The 15,618-nt window shown below is 41.3% G+C and overlaps 1 protein-coding gene across 2 annotated transcripts in view; it reads left to right on the plus strand.

The window, feature by feature from the left end:
- The window catches only part of SYNPR (synaptoporin), a 324,786-nt gene that overhangs the window by 264,763 nt on the left and 44,405 nt on the right, over window positions 1-15,618 (plus strand). For both annotated transcript variants that reach the window (XM_073592170.1, XM_073592171.1), the window contains one exon: window positions 5,916-6,114. In XM_073592170.1, the coding sequence (XP_073448271.1) occupies window positions 5,916-6,114 (199 nt within the window). The remainder of the gene's footprint in view (window positions 1-5,915; window positions 6,115-15,618) is intronic.

Here is a 15,618-nt window from a genome sequence, read left to right on the forward strand (position 1 = left end):
ATCCGTCGGAAAAAATCCATGGATTTTGTTGTCGGAATGTCCGAACAAAGTCCGACCGTGTGTACGCCCTATTACGCTGAATGTCAGGGATAAAGTGCAAGTAAGTAAAAAAAAAAGAACCGTTTGCAGCATATTATTACAACAGGTACAGGATATTGATGTGTGAACACTTAGACATATGTGACAATATTCTACTGATATATTGTGAACAGGAAGGATTTTGTGAACATATTGATGTAGTAAAACACTGTATTAGACAGCTGGTGTCCTTATAAATCAGTGTAACAGTGGAAACAAAGCTAAAAACTTGAAAATGGCATGAAATATAGCTAATCTGTATTCCACAGTTGTTATTGATGTGTTTGAAACAGAGAAGTAAAGGTAATGTGTCAGACATTAGAACAATAAAACACAGAGGAGTTCCGACGGCACACTACTTTTACTTCTCTGTTTCAAACACAACAATAACTGCTGTGGAATACAGATTAGCTATATATCATTGTGCTTAGTCCAGTTCCTGGTTTTAACTTTGTATTTGTTGATTCATTTGTAGCGCTACCCCCATAGGTGCCACTAAGATGGGTCCTCTATTGCTGGCCTCGACCTTCTCAAAGACCTCAGCCCCTCTGACACATCAGGCTGAGTACTCAAACACTAAATTTCACAGAGAAATTACTGGCAGTAACATAGTACTCAGCTAATATGCTATTTTAAAGAATGCACACATTGTACCAATTAGTAAGACAAACTTAATATAAAAACGTATAGAATAAAGTGGGAAAAGGCAGACAAGAATAAAAGCAGTGGCGGCTGGTGGAGTTTTTTTTTTTTGGGGGGGGTGACCCCCCTCCCCCTTGGGCCACCACCCCTTGGGCCACCACCCGCTGTCCTTACCTTGGATGTGGGCGGTGAGAGCGTGGCAGGCTCGGGGAAAGCTTTTCCGGTGACAGGTGTCCTCTCCTGGAGCAGCTTCCGCTGTGTCTCCTCTCTCCTCCTCCCGGCCCAATAGAATCGCCTGACATTTTGGCCAATCGGGAAACAGGTTTCATACCTGCTTCCAGATTGGCTGGAGGAGGATCAGTGTTGCAATGCTATGAATGAATCTATCCACTGCATATAGGGGGTGGAGAGGATGGGGGGGCGGCGGCCGGGCACCCCTAATGGACGGGCCACCACTCATTAAAATAATGTAATGAATAAGAATGGTAATAATACACATAAAATGCAGGATGATTAACTGGGCCCAGGTTTTACCAATTAGCCTAAATTGTCACCTAGAGTATCACAAGGGCAACCAGAAACGGCTGCCGCTGTAGTTACTTTGTTAGGCCAAGTCTGCTTGCGGGACTTAGTGTTCAGGAAGGTGAAAATTGCTAAAGTCTATGTAAACACCACAAAGTAGGTTGAAAAAAAATCTCCTGAAATGAGGGGAAAAAATACTTTTCTCAGCTGGTGTGATTGGAGCCCTTTCAGTGCGGCACTAATGATGATGCTGAATGGCTTCCAGATACTCCCAGTTCAAGAAGGTGAGAACTTGAGGAGGAACTCTAGCACGAATAACTTGAACAAGGCTTAACAGTAATGAAGAGGGCAAGCAGCTAGTGCAGGGAAGGGTTAAGTGGATCTGAGGTATTAGGGTAATCCAGAACAGGTGATGTGGCACTGCTCAGTGGGAAGCTTCATAAGTATGGTAGTGTCTATGGAACTGGATGGCAAACTGTGTTAGCTAGAGTCTTGCTTGGTTTTCTATTTCAATGTTTTTATTAAGGTTTTATGAAATATAGGGAGCGTATACAACTCATACACAAACAATAGTTTCAAAATAGGGATAAGATAAGGTCCCACAGCGTATGTGTGTGATATCAATATATCAATGACAGGCATAACCAGCAAAATAGCTTATCGTAATATCAACTTCAATCAATAGTTAAACACGAAAATGTGTTTGTCACACAGAGATGTACCACCCTATTAGGGCGCTCGTAAATCCGAGTCTTGCTTGATTTTGTGGTACAATGTGTTTCGTGGATTGGCAACACTCTCATCAATTCTGCGCTTCAGCTGTAGGTACCAATGGCGGAGGGGCTCCTCATGGTGTGGCTACAGCCGCTGATAATGACCAGCAAACCTGCTGTGGGTGCAAGCAAGTAGGCTGCACTAGTGGGTGAGGGCCCTAGGGCTCAACACTCTCCCTGGAGGTCTGCTTCTTTCTGCTTCTGGCACCAAGTCTCAAAGTTTTCCTGGGGTGACTATAAAGACAACCCCCTCATCTCCTCCTTGAGTCCCAACTGGGACTACTGGGAACTCTAATTCTGCAGCCATCCCACACAGAGCAGGTTTGTCTCCAAGGTACTACATGTCCCAGCATGCTTTGCAGCAGTCCTGTGTTCTCCTTCTCCTCCTAAGTCTCAAAGTTTATCTGGATTTGTAGTTCAGAAAGTCAATTCCTGTAGTATAGAGATGCCATTTTGGACTACATCTCTCATGATCCCAAGAGCGCTGTATTACAGTCCATGAGATTGTTTGGCTATCCCTGATTGGTCCTTTGCTGCTGCCAGGAAGGGAGAAGTCTCACACAAAGCAGGAGAAGAGGATTTTTCAAAGGCTTCCAGCTTAACAAAGTAGGCAGGGAAGGGGAAGACAGAAGAATCTGCATTTACATCTAACAGCCAGCAGACGGCTACACATGTTTGTATTTGGGATACCAGACTTAAACCAGACCAGACTTGTTGGGATACCAGACTGCTTGTAAAGGCATGACATTTTTTACCTTAATGCATTCCCTTCATTAAGGTAAAAAATGTCCAAGTATTTGTATCGCCTCCTCCAAATACTTACCTGAATCCTTACTCAATCCAGAGCTGTAGCAACCCTCTCCTCTCTCCCTACATTCACAGGACAGAGAGGCAGCAACAGAAGCCATTGACTCCTGCTGCTGTCAATCAAATCCTGTGGGCAGGGAGCAGGAGGGGAGGCTTCAGCCCAGCTCAGGAGCAAGCTTGCACGTGCACCGCCATAGGAAATGGCTTCCTATGGTGGCACATGGAGAAGAGGAGAAGCCAAGAGTGCCGGCAGGGGACCCCAGAAGAGGAGGTTTGGGGCATTTAACACGTTTGTTACTTTAACCTCTTGCCAACTGCCCCACGTGCATGTACTGCGGGGGGCATCTCCTACAGGTGAAATCACATACCTGTACGTTATCACCACTTCTGGCTCCTGCTGTGATTGGAAAATTGTGATTTAAGTGTTCCTTTAATTTTTTTGAGCAGTGTGTGTATATATATATATATATATATATATATATATATATATATATACACACACACACACATATATATATATTTAACCATACACAAGATAGGAAAATCTAGGAACAGTCCAAACAAGTTTGTCCTGCACTTTTATTCAGCAAGGTGGCAAACAGTTTCAGTGCAGGTGGGCATAAAACAAACCAAACATCCACTCATCCAAGCCACTAACTAAACTCAGCTAAGTTCCTGAATAACAGAGTGCCCTTTAAAGGGTTCCCCAAACATACAGGCTGCTCAGTCACGGCAGTCAGCCTTTTCACCCAGGAGAAGGCTCTCACAGCTAACAGAGTGAGAGAAAAAACCCTAAGCTTTAGTTAGCTCACATATATAAAGGCCAGTGGACAGCCAAGATTAATAATGAGGTCTGGCTACTAGGTAGGATGTGGACCTTGGAATGCAGGCTTTATCCCACTCAGTGCTTAACAAAGTCTTTGCGCTCCAGGACCCAGAATATAACTTAATAAGCTTCTGATAAAACAAAAAATGTGTTTCTTCCACATCAGTGATAAACCCTGAAACCCCTTGAAATTTGTATGTGTAAATCTTAGATGACACATACACACTGTCCATAAGACTGCCAGCCAGTGTCTCACAATACACAATCTTTATATGTGATTTAGCCCTGACGACGGAGGAGTGTTGTAGCCCCTAAAACACATTGGCTTGTTACCTTTGGCCTTCTATAATGAAATATATACTCTTGGACTTCTAAACCCTAGGTTTGGACTAAATGCATGCAGCATTCACTGGACAGGGTTCTTTATCGGTTTTGTCACAACTCAGGGCTCAGGCTTGGTGGCTTGCTGGTGGATGTTTAATAAAACCTTGACAGGGTCCTAGGCAACTTAACTCCTGGAGGTTCTTGGCCGTGTATTGGTTCCTCAAGTTAGAAGCTTGTATGTGTGTGTTTTGAGGATCACCTCAAGTAAAGAGTCTCTGTCTTGAGAAAGGGATCGGGCGAGGTTCTGAAATGTCGGCTTGTGTTGCCTGTCCAGGTATGTTTAGAAATTACAAGCTTATCATTATGCCAAGGTGTGCTAGTGATGATCTCTCTTTTCTTATGATTGTATGGTGGTGCCATACACAAAGTCTCTACAGCACCCTACATGAACTATGGGAAAACATTTTAAGTTGTGCAACAGATACAACTTCTAGAGTAAAGAGTTTTATACACCGAGAGCATTTGGTTCTAAGCTTTATTTGGTAAATAGAATAAAGCCAACGCATTTCAGGAAATTAGGACTCCTTCTTCAGAGATAAGATATTCAATAAGAATAATAAATATTTGTTTGTGGTATATTCATTAGGTTGGTACAATGTTTTAAAATATGTTAAACATTTTCTCATATTTCTGCATTCTCTCCAATGTGACTGTTCCTGGGTCTAGGTATTGGCCAATCAGGAGTACTCTATTGAGGGTTGTAGGAAAAACTGGTCACTGATTCCCCCTAATGGCACATAAGATGAGGCAGCTGGTTGTGCCTGTTTGGTGAGGAAAGCACCAGACATGTTGGTAAAGTCCATAAGTTGATTCAAAAAAATTAGAGTGTTTTGTGGGTTCTGAATGCCCTCCTTCATCAGGGCTAGACAAGTCAAAGTAATCATGTCAGGTTGCGCACCACTAACCTCTTTATGACTCAAAGCAGGATGGGGTGTCTCTGCTACTTTTCAATAAAACTATGCAAATAAAGAAGGTGTGCGGTGTGCAGCCTGACATCTTTATTTTGACCACTATTGGTAGGTGACAGGGCCCAGAGTGGGACTGTTTCCTGCGGCTGGAGAATAGAGCTGTGAAGGGATGGAGGAGCAGTAGAGTTTGCAGCACCTGTCACTTTCAGTAGGCTTCAAACTCCTCTGTGGAATTACTTCACTATTACACAGTTCAGCTTCTGCTTTCTACCTGAAGTTAAGCCCTGATAAATGAGGATCTTCAAAACTCCCAAAACATGTTGGCTCTTTATTAAGCTCAACCTTACATTAAAGTATAACTAAAGGCAAAGCTTTTTTAAAAGTTTTGGATAGAGTGGAAAGGGATTAGAACACTTGTCAGTTTTCATTGTTGTCTGTGCAACTGTTAGGGAGATTCACCCTCTCTATTTGTCCTGTTTACCATTATCATTGAAAGTGACAGTAAAAAATCTTCCAATCGGGGCAATAGTTCTGGTGACCTAGGGGTCCCCAAGGAATTCCCTTAGTTTGCAGGGATTTCCTCTCACTTCCTGTTTGGCTATGGGACAGGAAGTGAGGGAAAATCTCCCCCAATGGGACCCAGATGGCGAAGAAAAAATCTGACAGGGGTTATAATCCTCCCTTGCTCTATCAAAAATGAAAAAAAAAATTGCCTATATTTCTACTTTAACTTCTGGACTATACAAATGTGTCTGGTGCTTTGCTCTCTAAGAGCTGTCTACAAAAGGAAAACCCATTACTTCTACCACAACATGATGTATGTGACAAGATTTTGCTACACATCCTAAAAGTTGGGTAAGTAAATCAATATTGATAAGGAGTTTATTTTAAAGTCCATGCAAAAAGAAAAAGCCATACATTTCACAAGACCAGTTTGTTTATCTTTACATCTTATATCTTTTGTGTTTATTCTAGGTTGTATCAGGTGAATTTTGATGCACCCACATGCGAGGGGAAACGAAGGGAAAATCTCTCGCTGAGCGGAGACTTTTCATCTTCTGCTGAGTTCTTTGTCACAATTGCTGTGTTTGCCTTCCTCTACTCTCTGGCCGCCACAGTAGTCTACATCTTCTTCCAGAACAAGTATCGGGAGAACAACAGGGGGCCCCTAATTGTAAGTCTTGCAGTCACTTTATTGGTTATTAACACCGTATAATGTGCGTGCAAATGCCACTCTATTGTTCCCAAAATAGTAAAGCAATGCCATGGAACGCTGTATACAGCAGTGTACCACAACCTCAATGAAAACTCTACTAATGCTTAAAGAAAGCTTATGATTGCTACACTATCCTTATTGCAATTTAATGTTATTAAAATGAAATTTCCATGTCAGTCTTCCCACAGCTGTAACTTACAACTGCCAAAAAAATTCTGGTTTTTGTTCTGTTGAAACCATGACAGTAATGGTAGAAATCTGTGCAAGGTTTCTGAACAGAATGTTCACAGAATTGCTTTTATAATTGGCTCCTTATTTTCCACAAAAGTGTGCGCAAAGCTTGTGGTAAAATTTCAGGCATCCCCTGCACTGTTCCAAGGTTTACTGCAGAATACCTTTCATCACTGGTGATAATTTAGTTATATACTGACAGGGGTTTTGGGGATGCAGTGTTTCTCTTGTTACGGTAATGGGAATTGAGCAAACAGATGCTAATGCTCCCACTTCAGTCTGAGGAAGTTGGTCTTTTTTAGTATCTGCAGAACAGAAGCAGATAAGAATCTGTAATCAGTTTTTCTATAAATCCTTCCAAATTATATAATCAGGCTGAAGTGTTTTTTTTTTTTTGTTTTTTTTTAATTCTCCCATAAAAACGAGGACATCAGTAGGATACATCATACCAATTTAACATACATAGTATTTGTGTACTTGCACTTCTTTCTCCTTTTTTTATACCTGCAGCTATACCTTCTCCAAAAAAGTCACAATAGGGGACATTTATCAATTCTGTCACATATGGTAAAGCAATGCTGAACAGAAACAGTGAGATGCACCATGAGGCAGGTTACAAGTTTATAAACTTATGGGGTTGATTTACTAAAGGCAAATCGACTGTGCACTTTGCAAAGTGCAGTTGCTCCAGAGCTTAGTAAATGAACAGAAACTCTGCTGATTTCCATCATCCAATCATGTGCAAGCAAAAATGCATTATTTTTTATTTTCCTTGCACGTGATTGGGTATTCTTGGCAAAGTGAAGCTTTACGTCATTTACTAAGCTCTGGTGCAACTGCACTTCGCAAAGTGCACAGTCTATTTGCCTTTAGGTAAACCATCCCCCATGGCTCTTTCACACTGGTGGATCTGCCTGCTCAGCGGGGAATCTGTTCACTGATACCCGCTGAGCAGGCAGATGACAGATCCATGTTCGTTCCGCTTATGCAGAGCAAACACTGACACAGCCACCCTCTATAGGCAGTCGGATGTAAACGAACCGCATGTCCCTTTACATCCAGCTGTCACCCGATCCGCCAGACAGAAGGGGAATGGATCCCCCATCCATCTGTTGTTAGCTGATAGGATCAGATCGGATGTTGGCGGGTGTAAACAGACACATGTCCATTTACATCTGCTGCTCCATATAGGGCAATGGATGGCCTGTTCGGGTCTGTCTAAAAAACTGACAGTGTCAAAGGAGCCTTAATCATAAATTCCTCCTTTGTTTTTGTTTCTTTTGTTTTTTTTAACCACTTATGGACTTTGAAGAGGAATATCGTTGTTATGACAGCAGCCAGCTACCATAACCCCGGTATCCTCTTCTTCAGCAGGCGGTTCAGATAAAAGTGGTCTCTGTGGCGGATTCGCCACGAGATCACTTATATCAGAAGACTGGAGAGGGCCCCCCCACTCCGGTGCCCTCCGCCGCTTACTGGAGCCGCCGGCAGCGGCCGAGGCGATTGGATCCTTCTCCGTGTTAGGTATGGAGCTGAGTGAGGGGAAAATGGCCCCCACCTGGCTCCATACGAATGCAGGGTGGATGCGACGTCAAAAACGTCACTTCCACCCATAGCTCTTAAAGCAACTTTTTTTTTCTTTTTTTTTTTTTTCAAGCGACATTTTTATTTTTTGTTTTTTTATTGCATTTTAATGTAAATATGATATCTGAGGTCTTTTTGACCCTAGATCTCATATTTAAGAGGTTCTGTCATGCTTTTTTTCTATTACAAGGGATGTTTACAAAAGTGACACAAGGGGTGGTACTGGGAGGTGGGTAGGGGGTGGAACCAAGGAACGGTGCTCAGAGGTTGGTAGGGGGTGGAGACAAGGGGTTACTCAGAAGAAGGGAGTTCCTGCACCTATTCTCTGAGAAGAAAGCCCTGCCTGTAAAAAATAAATAATAGGGGGAAAGCAGAGGGAACCTGTCAATGATCCGAATAATGCCGAGTGTGAAGATGCACTTTGCATGTAGCTGTTTAATGCTTACAAGGCCCCCCTGGCAGTCTGAGGCTGAAGTAGGGTTTGCCATCATTTTGTACAGTATACTTTAAGAAGGATGGGAGGGTTGATGACACAACCATACAGAAATAATCCTACAATTCAATCTTCTCCTCTTTTGTTGAGGCGACCATGTAAGAGCCACCAGCAGACAGTGGAAATGTCATTATGTTTCAAGCTTGCCTGTGCGATGATCACTTAATATTTGATGTTTCATCAAGTTCAGTGCACAGAGCCCTTCTCCGAACAGTCGGTGACAAGGATTATGGACAGGATTAAAAGGTTTGGACAGAAGGAGCCTTTGGGCAACACAGAAAGCAAGTTTCCAAGGGAACAGACAGCTGAAGAAGCTTTTTGGAAACATTTCCTCATCAGAAGTAACCTTTTCAAACATACCTCTTCCTGCGCTCTATCTTTAGTCGTAGAACACAACAGAAAGGAGATGATGGAAGTAATTTTCTGAGAAAGGCCTGGCAAATGAGACACAAAGTAGATGTGGAAGTTAAAGTGTACTGTATGTCCAACCAAAATGCTTTGTGTTGGATGGAGTGGGAAGGTATTATAACCGCTATTAGATTATTAATGCTATCTTGGCAATAACAATTTCAGAGGGCACAACCCTAAAGACTACTTAAGGGGCGTATTGTCCGAAGGTATAAACACATCACACATATGAAGCATTTTTCATTGGTCACATATATCCTAGTAGACACCTTTCGTTTCATGATTAGAATGAGGTTGAAGTCAACTAGGATGTAGTATATCACTGCTGCCTGCAATATAGTTTTAATTCTCCTATTTTAGCCGAAGAGGAAACTGTTGTGTAATTGAAATATTATTATTATTATTATTATTATTATTATTTTTTTAATGCTCAAATGCGTACTTTTTCCAAAAAGTGGCTGCCTGTGGGGTTGAGTTACTAAAACTGGAGAATGCCAAATCTGGTGCATCTGTGCATGGTAGCCAATCAACTTCTAACTTCAGCTTGTTCAATTAAGCTTTGACCAAAAAAATGGAAACTGGTTGGGTTCTGTGCAGAGCTGCACCCAATTTTGCACTCTCCAGTTTTAGTAACTCAATCCCTGTATGTCCAGCAAATGTAATTTTTATTCCCTTCTTATGTAATTAAATATATAGCTGCGTACAATATATATGTGCTGAAGTAACGTATGTTCTTTCATGTACGGTGGTATGTAAAATGTGTTATGTCTTGGTTGGCACAATAAACTTTTTTTTTCTGATAAAAAAAAAATTATATATATATATATATATATATATATATATATATATATATATATATATATAGCTGCCCTACAGAGAACAAAAAACTTTTGCAGCCTTTAGAAGTGATCTTTGTCTTTCTTGTTTTTCCCTTTTTTAATTCATTTTCCATTATCATGAAGGCAGCAGGATAAACCTAATGCTTTCTCTGGAGAAGAAATTCTCCATCGTGTGGCTTGCAAAAATGGCAATACTGGGGAAAGCCTAAGAAATACAAATGGCTAGTACCTAAATTATGCCCATCCACTTATTATTAAAGTGGTGGTACCCTAAAAAAAAAAAAATCCTGTTCCTTTAAAGCATGAATAACAGAATAGTGTTTGTGCAGTGGCATTTGTCCCTTTTCTGTGGTGTAAAATACCTGGTTGATTCTGTTTGTTCCTGTGTCCCCCTGTGTGCTGACCACAGTAATCATGGCTTCTGATCCATGATACCGTGGTCAGTTTACATGCCCCTGTCATCCTGCTGTGTTTAGAGTCTCTACCCCCCTCCCTCCATACCTGTCAGTTCCTAGTGTGTGAGCCATGTCCTCCACTCCCCTCCGGCCGCTATTACATGTGTCTGTAAAGTTAGTGATTACAATTACTGGCAGCCCCCCTGTAATAACAGGATATACTGTGCAGTGTCTGTTTTTTATAAATCATGCAGCTAAATACCTTCTTTCACTGGTGTACGGTCACGTGACCCCCCCCAGCTGACGTCAGAGGGGAACCTCAGCCCCTCCCACTGTAGATCGGGAAAGAAGAGCGCCGGCCGGTCACGTGACCATTGATGTGAGAGAAGATATTTAGCTACAAAATTAAAAAAAAAAAACAGACACTGCACAGTATATCTTTTTATTACAGAGGGGCTGCCAATAATTGTAATCACATATAAAGTGGTCATGATGCACTAGTATAGAATCAGTTGATGCTCATATGTATAAAGCCTTTGTGAATAGAGTTCAGCAGGAAATGTGTAAAGTCCTTAAATGGAAACTTTAGGGTCTTGCTGATCTCTAAATACTCTGCAGAACCTCTATGAGACTGAAGGATCTCTAGGAGCACTAATCATTCATCAATATTTAGGTTGTAGCATAAAACGTGGTCACAGTCCCCCCCCCCCACCCCCAAACTGCCCCATCATGCAAAATTGGTGGTTCTTCTCCCTGCAGGGTCCTGTATTTTTTTTTGTATTTGGCATTGCTCTGAATTGCATCGCCTGCACAGCTGCATCATTCATTCACTGGAAAGTCCCATCTACCACTACAGCAGAGGCACTCATGGCTTTCAATGGAGAACAAGTTACTTGCCCAGCTCTGTAATTGAAGGTCCCAACCTCTGTACAGTATGGACTTTACAGTGCCAACCATAACCCCAGAAAAAGAGAGGAGATAAACAGATATTTAAAAGCAAAACATCTTATTACATCATATTATTATAAGATTATAAAACACATGGTGCAACTACATGAAAACAAAATGTATTCCCTGATAGAGCACTAGTCCTGCCTGGCCCAATATATCATATAAATAGAAATCATAGAACTATATAGATATTAAAGTATAACAGTGTCAGAAACCATGAATCAGGCGGTGACAGAAAATGCAGTAAAAAAATCACACCTTTTAATATAGTGGTAAAAATGGTGCAAATAGTAAATGTAGTCAAAACATAGCCAGGGTTCGATAATCAAAGCGGGTAGTCGGTGCAAGCCAGTAAACCAGGAAGCCAGAGATCAGCGGAGACGGAGACAGCAAACAGGATCAGGAACCAGAAGGGTCGTCAGCCAGGCAAGTCTTTAACAGGAAAACAGCAGAGAATCTTCAGATATGTTGACCAGGCGAAGGCATGGGAGATATGAACCAGGCAGTTTAAATAGCCAGAAGGGGCTCGCTGATAAGCAGGAAATAATCACCAGGTGAGGCACTGAGGAACGATAAGTGCTGGCAATTAACCGACAGCTAAGAACTGAGAAGAGAGGGCTGAGCCCAGCCCTGACAAACAGATAGGGCCAGAATTGTAGGAAGAGGTGCATGATTGCTTTATCGGGAGTTCATATGAAAACACCCGTAAACCATGTGTGAATAGAGTTGCATTCAATGGTAAAGTACCCCAAACAGCCCAGGCAGAAGAGGAAGAAAAAAATATAGACTTGTGGTGGAACAGTGGAGGCTTCTTTATGGATGGCCTCAATCATACAATGAATCCAAAAGGTCCAAAAAATTGGAATAGGAAAATAGGAATCATAGAACAAAAAACAGAGCCACCTTCTTGAAAAAAACACTCCAGGAATATACCAGACTAATATGACCAATTTGCTTTATCCCCTGAACTATGATGTGGTGCCAAATAAAGTGAACTGTGTTCTCTATTTTTTTCTCTATTTTTTGCCCAACCTCAGAACAGACCTGCAGCTATTCTGAATAGTCGGCAGGAGCCTAAACATTGCACCTGGTCCACTGATCATCAGTTGCAATGCTTTGCTAGCTCCAGTGTAAACAAATAAAAAAAAAATGCACATTTTTTTTTTAAATACTATGGGTACATTTATTCATTTATTTGTTTATTTTCAAAAGGTTTAATTAGTCAAAGTCCAAATTTAGCATTTTTGGATGTTTTGGATTAGGTGGGAAGGGGGTAGAACTATTCCTTTTTTATTGATGTTGTTGCTGCTTATGTTTCTAATCTGGAGACTTCTCCTCACTTCCTGGCTATCTGATGGTGTCAGAGGCTCTGTTCGCACCTATGCATTTTTTATTGCTTTTTGCAGAAATGCACTACAGTCCATTTAACATGGTTTCCTATGGGACACGTTCACATCTATGCTTGTTTTTGGAAAGAGTCAGGGACTTTTTTTTAAGCAAAATGGTGCATTTTGGTTCAATAGATTTCAAAAGTATGTAGTGCGTTTTTACCGCAATTTGCGCTTTGCGTTTTTTAATCCACCCAACAACAAACTGGCCAAGAAAAACCTTAAAAAATGAAAAATGCAGTCCCCCTATGGGTGGCGTTAGAGTCAGTCAATTGTGACCCACTTTTGGTGGCTAACTTACTTTGGCTACACCCAAATGACCGCAAAACAGTAAATACCCGGTGGCACGCAATTCCCTGCAGATGGGGGACACTCCTAAATTCAAATACAAACGCCAATCCCCCCCCACAACCCCCTTCCTCTTTTCGCAATTGGTCTAATGCTGGCCTCATTCGTGCCACTCATTCACCAGTCCCAACGCTTTTACGGTGTTTGCTGTGTTATGTGAGTCATACGGTCTCCTTAGTGCCAAAATATTCCGCTTCCTCCAGCTCAAACACTTCTTCATCCCATGCTTATGTATGGACCCATCTCTACCTGACATGACTTCCTTTGAGCATGCATGTAAAAATGACCCCCATGCACGAGGACTGATCTCCCTTCTTTATGCCCATCTACTAGACCCTCCCACTCATACTTCTCTCTGCTATATCGCTAAGTGGGAATCAGATTTGGACCTCCACTTAGAGGCTAAGGACTGGTGGGATATTTAGTTAGCTACGAAGTCTGCTTCTCAGAATGTAGCGACCTCTGAAACTAATTATAAAGTGCTAATGCGCTGGTACTGGGTCCCTGCTTAGATTTCTAAATTCTTGTCTTCTTACCCACCTACATGCTTTTTGAGGCTGCAACGGAAAGGAGTGCCCAACAGCTCAAGAATTCTGGACCAAAATTTTTCAAATCATCTCTACTTTGGCAGGCGTGCCTCTCCAGCCTGATCCCTCTACTGCCCTGCTTAACATGAAGCCCCCGAGGTATCCCGCCTTCAGTTCAAATTGCTCTTGTAGGTTACCACTACTGCTAAGGAAATTATTGCAAAAGCCTGGAAAACCCCCAGTCTGCATACCCTTGAAGTCAAACATAGAATCACCAGGGCAATGATTCATGCCAAGGTTGAAGCTGTTGTCCTTGATAGAGTCTCCAAATATGAGCGACTCTGACAATCCTGGGTGAACCATTTCCTCCCACCTGATTTTGACAGTACCCTCCTCCCCTAACTCACCCCCCTTTAGGCCTTGATTGTTCATTGACACCAGACTCCCCGAGTCCTCCCCTTTCCTTCCCGGCGACCCCTCCCTTTTCTCCCACTCTCTCTCCCTTTATCTCTCTTCTCTTTTCTCCTTACCATTCCTGGTCACTTCCTTTCCGTCTCTCTTTCTGATAATGCTTTGGCCTCTTCCTTCATCCATGGGATTTGTCCCCTGGACCAGCCCATCCAAATTAGCGTGATATGTTCAGCCTCCCAAAGCTGGGTGCAGCCTGCCCGACTAGGCATCCCACCCACCACAGTTGTTCTTATGTTTAAACCCTATTCCAGGGAGCTGTAAACAGGTGCACACAAGCTCTTTGTTTGTTAAGATCTACAATACTATGGAAACATGCTCTAACTTGCACCTCGTATTGTTACATTTTAGTTCTATTGTTGCTTCACAAACTCAACACTGAGCATGCTCGCCATTTTCTGTCATTTTTATTGACATATTACTTGTAACCTTTCCGTATTGCTCCATGGGGCTACTCCCCTCTATTTTGTTTTGTATTGTTCTGCTATGTCATTTGAACTTTGTTTTATTATTGTATTTTCAATAAAATATTTGAATGAGAAAAAAAATATGCAAACTGCAAAACGCATTAAAAATACGCAAAAAAATTGTGCAAAAATACAGCTCAAAAAGCACTTCAGAAATGGGTCGAAAGCAAACTGCATAGGTGTGAACCAAGCCTGAGAGAGGTTTTGAACCTTTGTCTAGATTTTATTGTTATATGTGTCCCCATGAGGGGGATTTCACCTCTATTCCTTTTTGGCATAACAGGAAGTGAAGAGAAATTGATTCTATAAAGACACGGGCAGCAATAAAAAAAGCTAAAAGAGGTTCAATCCCTTCTGTACATATCTAAATTGAAAAACTTTTGACTGGAGTTTTAAACAAAGTTTTTGCTTTGTTTGTTGTTTAAATGGTTTTCTGCAGTGTGACATCCGTGCATGCACTCATCTTATTGTGTAAACTGTAATTATCGCTCCCTATTATCTAGTAACATGCAAGCAAAATGTCCCTATACAAGCAAAAAATGGTGCGAAGGATATATTAAATGTTCAAAGGGAAGTTCTATTTTAGCATTTTGAAGCAAAGCCTTTAATTACCAGTGAGCAGTCCTGGAATAACTGTGGTTTGTCTTTAGCGTTCTTCTCTGTTGTCTGTTACTTGCAGACACTGTTGCTAACTGCTATCATAATTCTTATGTTGCAGATGTTATAGCATTTTATTAATGGGCTATCATGTGTCATTACAGGACACTGCTTTGTAGTCACAATGTATCATTCTCAGTTCGTACTGAAATTTCCCTTGTGTCATGGAGGAAAATTGCAATGTAAGAGTGAGGGTCTATTGCAATTAAAGTATAACCCTTACCTTGCAAAACAACCCAATTCCGTTTAAAATAAGAATGAAAGGCAAAATGTGTGTGTGTGTGTGTGTGTGTGTTTATGTATATATGTGTATATATATATATATATATATATATATATATATATATATATATATATATATATATATATATATATATATATATATATATATATATATATATATATTTGTAGTCAGAGTCTTCTGTGCTGCCCCAACGGGGCATAGAATTTATATAGACTGTTTTCCTAACTATTTTCTATGGACGTTTATATTTAGTTCACATGCTGCTATCTACTGACCTTTTGTGGTAATGCACTTGTTTTCTCAAGTTTATTTTCCCTTATATTATGACACACTTCCTTTTGTATGTAATACTCCACCCTTCTTCCTGTGTTTTGTACTTCCTGTGTCATCAATGCATCTACAAGCCACATGTAGCAGGGCACATGTATTCTGCATAGTAAGCTACAGACAATATCATCTTTT

Source organism: Aquarana catesbeiana, linkage group LG07, assembly GCF_042186555.1.
Source record: "Aquarana catesbeiana isolate 2022-GZ linkage group LG07, ASM4218655v1, whole genome shotgun sequence".
Taxonomy (NCBI): Eukaryota; Metazoa; Chordata; class Amphibia; order Anura; family Ranidae; genus Aquarana; species Aquarana catesbeiana.